The 12,163-nt window shown below is 47.4% G+C and overlaps 1 protein-coding gene and 1 long non-coding RNA gene across 2 annotated transcripts in view; both read right to left on the bottom strand.

The window, feature by feature from the left end:
- PPP1R14C (protein phosphatase 1 regulatory inhibitor subunit 14C) overlaps positions 1 to 6,323 on the bottom strand; it is an 89,477-nt gene extending 83,154 nt beyond the window's left edge. Inside the window, exon 1 of the mRNA XM_078447457.2 lies at positions 5,404 to 6,323. Within this exon, the coding sequence (XP_078303583.2) occupies positions 5,404 to 5,724 (321 nt within the window). The 5' untranslated portion in view covers positions 5,725 to 6,323. The remainder of the gene's footprint in view (positions 1 to 5,403) is intronic.
- The window catches only part of LOC145715509 (uncharacterized), a 464,377-nt gene that overhangs the window by 195,283 nt on the left and 256,931 nt on the right, over positions 1 to 12,163 (bottom strand). The window lies entirely within an intron of this gene.

Below are 12,163 nucleotides of genomic sequence, written 5' to 3'. Positions count from 1 at the left end.
GTACCTACGCATCCTTCTCCAAATTCTACCGCCAGATAGATGTGAATGCCTTGTTTTCTCTTCCTTCCTGTCCTCCGCCCACATCGTAGAGAATAAGCAAGAGACAGTGGCTACGGTTCAAAGTACACAAGTGACTGAACAGCAACAGCGTCCCAGCAACTACGTTCCAGGTCTTTCCCATCCAGTCCTCCTAACAACCCTGCAAAGAGGGCTGGGTGACTCCCTTAAACATGAGGGGAAGGTGAGGCTCAGAGATGTCAAGGAAATTGCCTACTCACTACTACTACTGAAAGCTGGGGCTGGGGCCACAATGTGACTTCCAGCTCTTCTAACGTCAGAGCATTTACTCTCCTAACCGCTGCCTCCACACCGAATTTCCCCAGCCACTGTTCCGAAGGGAACCGGTTGAAGTACTTTCTTCCAGAAGGTGTCTGGCCCCGTCCCGCCTTGAGAAGCAGTGCGGCACCGTGGTGACATTGCACTGATTTCCTGGACACAGCCCTGCCCCACCACGTTACAGCTATGGGCTCTGGGGCAACTTTTTGACATCTCCATGGCTCAGTTTCTATATCCATAAAGTGAGATTATCAGAAATTGTTACTCGGATTACATGAATCATCCCTGATGCATAAAGAGCACTCAATAAACGCCAGCTAATTCTGGCTTTTCAAACTGCATGCCACTGTCCCGAAATGTGTTATGAAATCAATTGGGAGGGTCACAAACCAGCAATTCTGGAGAACCAAATAGAACAGAATATGGTATTTAAACATGAATAGTCGTATTTTACGTTACCTTTGTAATTTTTTTCTTTAGCGCACGCAGTAATGTTAAATGATGCTTTGTAAGTCCGTGTGTCTTTCACACATCCATGTGTCCATGTGACAGGCAGCAATCTAAAGGGTATTTCTTTCCAGGGTCGCCATCAAAAAATTTGGAAAAACACTTGATTTGCAGAAGGAGCATGACAGGGAGTCAGGGAAGATGAGAAGGTATAATATGCCAGAAAACACTTTCTAAAATGCAGCTAAGGGAAAGCCCTCCCGGATGGACATTCAGGATAACCCAGGAAAATGCCCTCAGCGCACAAGTCTGTTTACAGCTAGGCTGCTACAGGCATTTCAGTAATCTGAGGTTAACAACAGGCTTTTATTTCCAGAGCAAATCAAATTGCAAAACTGGAAGTACAGATGTTATCTTGATGCTGGGCAAGATGAGAAAAATTGATATGACTTATCCAGTAAGCCATCTTGCAATACTTGTCAAAGTAGACGCTATGCCAGATTTCAAACGCTCTTAAAAACTGTCTGGGTTTGGAAGAGATACGAAAATCTCTCAAAACAGAAATTCTTTTTTTTTTTTTTATTTTTTTTTTAACGTTTATTCATTTTTGAGAGACAGAGAGAGACAGAGCATGAGCGGGGAAGGGGCCGAGAGAGAGGGAGACACAGAATCTGAAGCAGGCTCCAGGCTCTGAGCCGTCAGCACAGAGCCCAACGCGGGGCTCGAACTCACGAACTGCAAGATCATGACCTGAGCCGAAGTCAGATGCTCAACTGACTGAGCCACCCAGGCGCCCCAAAACAGAAGTTCTTAAATGTGGATGTAGATTCATCCTAACAGGTCCATGATGACCAAATCCCTAGCTGAGATTTAACTATCCATACGAGATGATGAAATGGGAGATAACTATCGACATAACTAAGCTTAGAATTTATAAACCCATGTATCTTTATATCCAAAAGGCTGTTTGATACGGTGTTTGCTGATACTGCCCATAGCCTGGATAAGAAGGGCCACAGCCCTGGGCCCTAGTCCTTCTCCACCCAACTTCCTGTGGCGTCCCTGGGACCAACTGGACCCACACACCCATGCGGTGACCTCCGTCCCTTTTTAGGCTCCGCTGCAGCCCCGCACAATCTCATGATCAAATACGAAGCCACTTTCAGGGCGCAAACAGGCTCCTCCCAGATCTGTCCTCCCAAGGGGGTCTCTGCCACTGGTCTGAGCTAAAGCTATGATTACGGGGTGGCAGAGGGTGTAGACCGAGATGGGGTGTGCAAGTGGACACAATGCTCTTCACCAGGTGGGACCATACCACGGGTGGGAAGAAAAAGGAAGGAGGCCCTGGGCGGGTGGATTCTCCAACTACATTCCAGCTTGGAGTCTTGGGAAGTCTGAGAATTCAAAATTCAAACCTAGCCTTCCAAGCCACTGTGGAGATATCAAGGTAGGTGGATAGAACACATTTTACAAGATGCTGGTTACAAATTCATTATTTTTATTTATTTTTAATTTTTTTTAACGTTTATTTATTTTTGAGACAGAGAGAGACAGAGCATGAACGGGGAAGGGGCAGAGAGAGAGGCAGATACAGAATCGGAAGCAGGCTCCAGGCTCTGAGCCATCAGCCCAGAGCCCAACGCGGGGCTCGAACTCATGGACCGCGAGATCGTGACCTGAGCCGAAGTCGGACGCTTAACTGACTGAGCCACCCAGGCGCCCCTCATTATTTTTAACTATCTACACATACACTACGAGGGCCTCTATCGGTTCTCTTGCACCGGACCCTGCAGAGTTACCGGCACACCGCAGGAGCCACACCGCCGTGGTTCATGTTCCCACCCCCACCCCCTGCCATTCACCAGTTCTGTGGGCTGTGAAGCCTCTTCCTCTGTGTCTCAGTTTCCTTACCTGTAAAACAGGGACAAGAGCACCCTCTTCATAGGGTTGTTGTAAAGACTAAATGAATCAGTCCATACAAAGTGCAGAGAATAGCACCTAGCACGTAATAAGGACTCCAGAGATGCTGCCCTTATATTATTCTCCATACAAAATTGATTGGCCACTGCAAACTTCTAGAGAAGGCCACGGCCAGGAAGTTATTCTGGGTCTTCCTTCTCTCCCACTCCTAATTTAGAAAGCACACGTTACCTCCAAAAGATCACTATTTTCTACTCCGCAAGGGACGAGTCACCTCACTGCCCACCTGCCTGATAGAAGTTCTTCTGAAATTAAATATACGCTCATCCTGTCCCCCAACCTGGCAGAAAGCTCAGGCCTCTGGCCAGTTTGAAGCCTGGCAAATTTGCTTCCTGTGTCAGTTGCATGCAATCCAAATTTAAAACCTTACCAATTTTAAGTGTAAAAGGGACATTCCCGTGCCTTTATGTTCATGAGATTCAGAGCTATTGGCCAGGGTAAGGTCCTCCTAGATTAAAAAGCCAGAGGCTGAAATACCTGAAGTTATCAGCGAGGAAAGGCTACCAGACTAGAGAACCTTAGCTAAAAATAGAGTCCTACCAGTGGAGAAATAGATGGGAGAAAACAATTTGTTATATGGCTATTTATTAGTCCACCCGCTTTTTATTATTATATACAAGGTGTATCATTGGCTTAGTAATTACAAACTGCCAACAACCTCTCAATGACCAATATTCCTTCAACCTAAAATGACAGAGCAAACAACTTGAAGAGAAATACTTGTCACATTATGATACACAGGCAGCAAATAGCGCTCTCTCTCTCTCTCTCTCTGTCTCTCTCTCTGTCTCTCTCTCTCTCTCTCTCAAAACTCCAGTTGTTTGCTGCACATCAGAAGGTCTAAAATAGGAGAAGAGATGTACAAGGGAAAGATTCAAGGTCGTGTTTACCCTTTAAAATACGTACCTAACTGACATGTTCAATACAGTGAACATTCGATCCACCATTTTCCCCCATTTATTCTGAAGAATTTTCAAAATATTTGATTCGCCAACCTGCCCAAGGGGCTGGAACTCTCTAGTTTCTCCAACTACCCCTAATTAGTCTTCCGTAAAAGCAGCACTGCTAAAGCACTGTTAATGTCCACAGTAGTTTCTCTATTAACTCAACTCTTCTCCAGATCCAAAATGGAGTATAAAGAGGAGTGTGAAATAAATGAAAATTAATTGGATGCTACAGAGGCAAGACTGAGCACATCCATCCACCCAACAGTAATCCCATGGAAATCAAACATAGTGTTTCTTGGAAGAGTTTTGCCAACTTCCTATTAAAAAAAAAAAAAAAAAAAATCCCAGGAACGCTTCCTATTTTGGCCAGTTTTTATTTACGCAATTAGCATGGCTTTTCATAAGAGCCAGGCTGGAAACAATATATTTTTACAAGCCCATTAGTCATATAGTCAAGCTTCATTATATCACAATCCTTCAGCAGTAGTCCGTAATAAGAATGCTGTTGCTTTGTGCAATGACAACGTTTAAGGAAAGGATGCGTTCACAATAGGCCATAAAATGTGTGAAAAACAGAATACCCCAAACCAGTAGACAAGCCAATAAGTTCATCTGGCTTTCATTTTTGCTGAGCAGGGTTAAGCGCAGTATGGACACAAACCTGGTTTTGACTTAGAAGCCATATCCTTAATTACTCACCCCCTTCATTCTCCCACCCTTCCCAAACTCCACGCCCTTAAGAGAAGTACAACACTTCGACCACAATTGCTGTTATTAAAGAATCTCCCTGGGAATCATTTTGGCTTTAGTCGTTTTTCTAGCAGACGTCTGTTACAGCTTATTCTCACCATTTCTCCTAACATCAGGCATATACACGTCCGGCAGACTTGTGTGTAAGCCTTAGCCCCTGAACTGTGGGAAGTCCCAGCGTCGTGGCGGAGGGGAACCCGGTGGGTTCCGGCCATCTCGCACACCGCCCGCAAAGCTGCCTGCCTTTCACCCAGGCACCCTTCCAGGTTGCCAAAGGCTCTCCATTCTGCGCCCACCAACGGGAGTAACTGAGCTTGGCCAGGGAGGAAGCAAGCTGCTTCAACAAAGCCCAGCGTGTGCAGCTTCGGTAAATGCAAGGATGAATTATGGGGACACGCGTCGGGGCTGACTGCGAAAGAGAAAGCGTTCATCTCATGATTTTGATGTGGAATTTCAGGAACGAGGGGGTCTCTGAGATCCCCAGAACCTCTCCTCTCCGTTAAGCAGCTTTCAGGTCCCTTCCCTGCTCCCTCTCCGCAAAAAAAAAAAAAAATGCGGGATTGCCAGGATCTCAGCAGTGAGTACTGTTCTTGTTGGCTTAGGCGCATCTGGGGTGAGCCCTTCTGAGCCCCGCTTCGTGTGGCTGCAGCTAGAGCCTGGAAAGGCTCTGAGAAAAGCAATGCGCTTAGCCAGACCTAACCCTCCCCACTGTCATGAAGAGGGCCCGCAGCTCTCCGGGCACCCGGCACCAGACAGGGGCTCCCAACCGTCGCGCCCCGGCGCCAGAGGGCACCCTGGAGAGAGAACGCCCTGCGCCTCGCTCCCAGCGTCGGGTCCCCAGGAGTCGGGGCGGTGCGCAACCGAGAGCCGGAGCTGGAGAATCCCTGTGTGGGCACAGTGGGGCGAGCGAGGCCCCAACCCTCCCGGCCCCGCGCCCAAGTACCTCGCAGCCGTACAGCTGACCCAGCTGCTCCACGATCCACTCCTCCAACACGAGCCGCTTCCGAAGCTCCTTGCGATCGTATTTCACTGTCACTTTTCCCTGCTGGTGGCGACGTTGCTGCTGCTGCTGCTGCTGCTGCTGAACCTGCCCCGCAGCGGCCGCCGTGGCCACGGGCGCCGAGTCCTCCCGGGAGGATCCCGAGCCACCGCTCGAGCCGGGGCTGCCGCCGGCGCCGCCCCGGGGACTCTGGAAGAAAACCCGCGCGCCGCCGCCGCCGCCGGCCTCACCGGCCGCCTCGCTGCTGCCCGTCGCCACCGACATTTCCCCGCGCGCGCCGGAGCCCGAGTGCGGCCCGCAGGAGGGGCGGGCGGAGCGCGCCCGGCGCCGCTACCACCTCCGGCCGGGCAGCGGCATGCGAGGCGCTCGCCGGCACCTGCTCCGCGCGCCGCGCACGCCCGGCAGCCCGGCTCGCGGGGAGGTCGGGAGGAGCCGCGGCCTCCGGGAGGAGGACGGGCGGGGGAGGGCGGAGAAGAGGGAGGGGCGGGGACCGCAGCCTTAAAGACGCCGCGGAGGACCCTCTCGCTCCAACCCCGGGAGGCGGATCTGGCGCCCGGCGGGCCGAGGGGCTGGGGCGTGGGAGTTGCGCGCGGAGGCGGGAATGTGTGCGCGGCGGCACGCGCGGGCGCCCGGGTGCAGACGCCCGAAGGACCGGCTCGGGGCCGGTGCCAGAGACGGTCCTACTGCGCGGGTGCCGTGTTCTCTCCTCCGGGGGACGGGGAATTGCTCTTTCCGCCTCCAGCAGTCTCAGGGCGCGGGAACCCCGCCGTCTCCAGCGGCCTCGGCCGGGCGCTGCCGGGGGCAAGGGACCGCCGGGAGAGGGACGCGGGGAGGGACCGCGCCGCGGGTTCCTGGTGAAGGGTTTCTTGGCCCTCCCGCCTCTTCGGATGGCGGGGAAGCGTCTCTCTCCCTGCTGTCCCCACCCTCCAGCTCCAAACACATTCCTATTCATGCCACTTCCTCTCTGGGATTGTGAGAAAAATTGACGAGGCGATGTTTGTGCAATCAGACAATCCGAGCGCCTGAGAAATTCTCTTCAGACCAGTTTTTCTCTCCTTACAAAGCGTCTGTTCGTTCATAGGCAGAGCATTGCGATGTCTTTATATCTAAAGGGCAGAAGGCTTGATCATCGCTTAGCTAAGGGGCTGGGGACATACAGCAAACATTTCTCTAAAGGACTCGGTGCTGTTTACTGGTCTTACATTTCTAGTGTTGCATTCCCTGACTAGCCAGCTTTCCTCTCTCTCAATAGCATTTCCAAGCTACCTCTTTTTACCGGGGAAAGCAATTGCACTAACTTTACTACTCTAAAAACATCGTGCAGCCAAGTAGAGTTACAAATGAATGAGCTTATTATAAGGTTTCGGGCAAAGAGATGGGGAGGGAAGTTATAAACAGAAAGCTGCGTGTGTCTGTGTGTAAAATTATAGGGAGACACTAATATATGTCTGTTGTACACAACATTCCATTTCTGTTGAGGCAACTGAAAGAAATCACAAAGATGCTCAAACACAGTAAGTAGCCTTTATGAACTTTTTTAAAAAGCTGGTGAAGTTTACCCGTAGCTATTATAAAAAAAAAAAAAAAAAAAAAGTTTCTCAGAGGTAAAATAGGTCATCAGGTTAATTTCTTCTGAATATTTTCTATGATGGAGAGGATTCTGTGTGGGATTCTAGACCCACAGCTATAAAGGCACAGGAAGTGAAGGAAGTAACCAGCAACTTTCTCCTGGACTTCGGGCTCTGCAGGCAACACATATTCAGGTCTGCTCTACCCAGATTTATCATCTGCTTTGTTCCTTCCGTTTAAGGTTTTCGCCAAGAGCCTGAGGTGGGATTTTCCCAAAGAGTTCCATTCCTGAAACTCATCATCAGGAGAGGGCAGGCCCTGAGGAGTGAAAGGAAAGGATCTAGTGGGAGATTATGTGAAATGGGATGGGGCTGGAGTCCTTTCACAGTTAGAGGGGGCAAGGCTGAAACACGTCTGCCCCGTGGAAGAGGCCAGCTGTCCTCAAGGTGAGTTCCCCACCCAACTTTTCACAGACAGAGGAGCTAGAACTACCATGATTGGCTCCTAGAGATTGATGACTACTCCCCATGTCACCCCCACCCCCGCCTGCTTGGGGCGTGGAGGTTGTTCTAAACCCTGAACACGTAGCCAAGAGGGCGGGCACCTAGTTGGCCAAAAGGTAGATGATGGAAGGCAGTGGCGAGGTGGTTAAGGACAGTCTCCCCGCACAGAGTAAGCTTGTCTTGTTCCAGACATCTGGCGCTTGTCCAGGTTAGCTAGCACCAGCTTTAACCGACCGAACCAACCAGGAAAATTTCAATCAAAACAAAAACAGCTGAAATTATAGTAATCATAGAAGGAGAAACTATACAAAATCTCTCCCTCGCTCTGGCACTAGGACCTGGCTCTACCAGTATTTTGAAAATTGTGCCTGTGATCCAGAAGTATGGCGAAGACTGGGAGATTCCAAGTAATTCCAACTCCTTGGAGTCTTTGGACAATGAATTCAGTCATTCAAGAGCAACTTCAAAGAAGTTATTAAAATGCGCTAAGTTCTTTCTGAGAAGTTCTTGTGCCATTTTTTTTTTTTCACTGTGTAAGATACTTTTTCCTTTGTGCTTAAAACTCAGTATTCACTTACAACTTCAAAAATGACAGGTACTAAGAGACATTTAAGAAGAAATTCAGGGTTTTAGGCATCTTAACTTATAGAAAAATAGCCATGGAGGAGTCAGTCTTTTTCCATGCATACATTGACCTTCGGATGCCCAAATGAGTCACCTTGACTTGCAATTAGGAGCTGAACTAACACGACAGTTCCTCTTCCTATAAATCCACTTGCTCCACCCAGGACATGATTTACACTTGAAGTGAGCTCACCACCACCACACGCGCGCGCGCGCGCGCGCACACACACACACACACACACACACACACACTTAATTCCATGTTTCAAAATATTTGGGAATAAGGGGATTATTCTCAGTCCTGAGACCCTTCGCATAGATGACTGTTTAAATTCAGCAAAACTGGGGCGCCTGGGTGGCTCGGTCGGTTGAGCGTCCGACTTCGGCTCAGGTCATGATCTCACGGTCCGTGAGTTCGAGCCCCGCGTCGGGCTCTGTGCTGACAGCTCAGAGCCTGGAGCCAGTTTCTGATTCTGTGTCTCCCTCTCTCTCTGCCCCTCCCCTGTTCATGCTCTGTCTCTCTCTGTCTCAAAAATAAATAAACGTTAAAAAAAAATTTTTTTTTAATAAATAAAATAAAAAATAAAAAAAAAGAAAAAAATAAATTCAGCAAAACTAACGATACTTCTCATCCTCAACACTATACATTTTTGTTCAAGGCAAACACTTTCACTTCTAACCCATTTAGACAAGTTTTTTCAAATGCTGGTTAATCAAAAACAATGAGTGGTTTTTAGTGAATTGAATGGTCTGAGAATTTTCTAGAACACAAGAGAATTTTCTAGAACACAATTTTCTAGAACACAAGCTTCTACCTTAAGGCAATTACTCACTGCTATGAAAGCAGCCTAAGGAAGATTCATCAATATCCTTTCTTCATGGCTTTGCATTTTCTCAAGTTGGACCTTTTTTACTTGCTCTCTGATTTGGGGAAAGTTTCTTTCAGGAATTATAGATTGTTCCTTCATCTCTGAAAATGATCTTTATGCCCAAATCTGTTAAATAAGGTGACTTAATCAGGGGTCCCAGCTTTCTTCCCTCCCCCAGGGAAACAAGGATCAAATACAAATATTTATACTCAGATGCAAATTTCCTTACTCCTTAAAGACTAGATATCACAATAATTATACAACACCTGGTAATCTACTTTGAGGTTGTGATAATTACAGCCCCAAGGCCCACAGATCTGAGCATAGAATTCTTATCTTGACGAAGAAATGTCAGTGATAAGGTGCCTACATGCTAATTCTCTCAAACATTTGGTAAAGCCAAATGACAAGTCAAAAGTAATTTCAAGTCTGGTTTTCATCATAAAAGTAGAGGAAATTTAATCTGTCCTTTTGGATTCTACCAGTTACCCACGGTATCTTCTGTTTTCCAAATACAGTCCATTATTTCATTATTCTTTGCGCAGCGACAGCAGTCATGTTGTTAATGGTCTATCAATGTAATTTTTCTTTTGGCTACTGTTTCATACTTTTTTTTTCCCCTCCTCCTAACTAGGGGTTTTTAATTGTATCGTGCACATACAATTATTTTGGAATCGTAATTCCAAAATAACCTTAACCATTACTTGTATAAATAACCAGAGCAACAATAGATTTCATCATAATTCTAAAATTTGGTCTCAGCAATTACCAGAAATTCTTACCCGACTGTTCAGAGGATGAAAACTGTTGAGAGTAGGGCGTGGGAATCCATAGTTTCACCTCGTCTCTAACAGAGGTGAAATGTCCCTACACCTTCCCGTAAGCCTAGCTTGTGAATATTTTGTCTTTCTGTAACACTAGGGTCAAATTTGTTTCTGGTGCAAACCCGTTATCCCCTGTCTAGCCAACTCCCCATTTCATTGGCCAAACATTTCGAAAGAGCTGCCCGTTCCCCAGTGTGTCTGCCTTCCACGCTCACCATTCAGTCCCCCACAGTCCGACTGCTACCACTGGACTAAAGGCACCAACCAACGTCACCAACGTCACCACATTGCTCAATTCAGTGCGTGCTTTCCAGCTCTTACCTAGCTTGACCTCCTGCCTTGTTGGACAATCTTGAGCCTCTCCTTGCTCTTCAGACTCTCTCCTCTCTTGGCTCCCATGCCAACACACTCCAGGTTTCCCTCCCACCTCTTTGTCCCATTGCAGTGTCTCCTGGGAGCTCCTTTTCCAATATCCCTGCCTTAAAGGTAAACGGCTTCCCAGATTCTACCCTCTTCTCTTTCTTTGCTCATTCACACATCCTTTCCAGGTGATTCTGTCTCCTGCTAATGCTTCCACTTTGACAACCTACCATCTACCTGCCACAACCCCCCAAATCGTGAGCTAGAGCGGATTTCTGGTCCAAGCTTCAGATCTACAGGTGTACCATAGTTAGCACCAATATACTATGCAAATATGTTTAAAGTACACAAATGTACACCTCTATCAGTTCATTAGAGAAGAAAATACAATAGCCCCCCCTTATCCACAGGGGATATATTCAAAGACCCCCACGGACACCTGAAACCGCATATAGTACCAAACCTTATACGTACCGTGGGGGTTTTTGATACGCACATTCTTATGATAAAGTTTAATTCATAAATTAGACATAATAAGAGATTAACAACAATAATGAATAATGAAAGAGAACAATTATAACAATATGCTAGAATAAAAGTTATATGAATGTGGCATGTGTGTCTCTCTCTGTCTCTCTCTCTCTCTCTCAAAATGTCTTGTCGTACGGCACTCACCCTCCTTGCGATGATGTGAGATGATAAAATGCCCACGTGATGAGGTGAAGTGAGGGGAGGGACTGAGGCATTGTGACCTAGCGCTAGGTTGCTATTGACCTTCTGACGATGTGTCAGAAAGAAGATCATCCATTTCTGGATGACAGTTGACTGCAGGTAACTGAAACCACAGATAAGGGGGGCTAGAGTAGTACGGCGAATATTTCGGGGGGGTGGGGCAGGGAACCGCCCAGTAAAGGGTGCTCGAGCTCAGCATTTTCAAACGTTTTTTTAAACACAAACCACAATAAGAAATATATTTATGTCATGACCCAAGTATATATCCACACATATAACATACCCATAGTACACATAATATACCCGCTACACATCCTATTCTATCCTGCTCTGTTTCATTATTTTGAAGGAATGCTGTTTCCAATCTACTCAATTGATTTCCCAACCCACTGAAGGGTTGCAATCCAGAATTTGAAAAGTGCTGCTGTCAGCCAGAGCTGTGCCTGTGAGAAGAAATGCTGGCTCTCTTTAGTCTTAATGGCACACTCCAGGCTGGTTATTTATTTCCCTGGCACTCTCTTTCTGTCATTATTAGGTTATCAAGTGTTCTGGTAAACACCTTTGACCCAGAATGGCTGACATAAGGCATGTGGGTGAGCCTTCAGAAAGTGCCACACTAAAGACCACACTAAAGAACTAAAGAGGAAAAATATTCTGGACATAACGATAGACCCTTTCCTGGACCTCCATGCTCCTCCTCGGGAGATAGTGGAAGGACTAGAAGGTAAGGACCAGGAGGACTCTAGACATTGGTAGAGCCTCCAGTATGAGGGCGAGTATGTTGTGGTGATTACCAGCATAAGCCCGGTGTCCCAACTGCCTGGACTGAATCTGGACTCTGCCGCTTAGGCACTGTGTGATCTTGACAAGTTACTTAACCTCTCTGTGCCATCCTTTCTCCATCTAGAAAATGATCAGTAGTACTTATCTGACAGGCTGCTCTGAGGGAAAATGGGTTACTGGAAATAAAGCACTTTAAACGTTGCCTGCTGTTATTATGTGTGAATATCACATGCCATAAACAGAGCAGAGAGGACTGACTTACCATTGTTGCAACAATATCCCAAAGAAATTATGGCCACAGGCACATCCTGACTTGAGAGATGTGAAGCGAACGGTGGGATATCACCGGATATCCCCTCCATAGGCATCCCGCTGCGACTCACCGTATAGCACAATCCAGTGATCGTCCCCATTGGCAACTCCCAATAAATGGAGGTAA

Source organism: Panthera onca, chromosome B2 (genome assembly GCF_046562875.1).
Source record: "Panthera onca isolate mPanOnc1 chromosome B2, mPanOnc1 haplotype 2, whole genome shotgun sequence".
In the NCBI taxonomy this organism is placed as follows: Eukaryota; Metazoa; Chordata; class Mammalia; order Carnivora; family Felidae; genus Panthera; species Panthera onca.
Note: the sequence above shows the minus strand (reverse complement) of the source record. Positions and strands in the feature narration are given on the sequence as shown.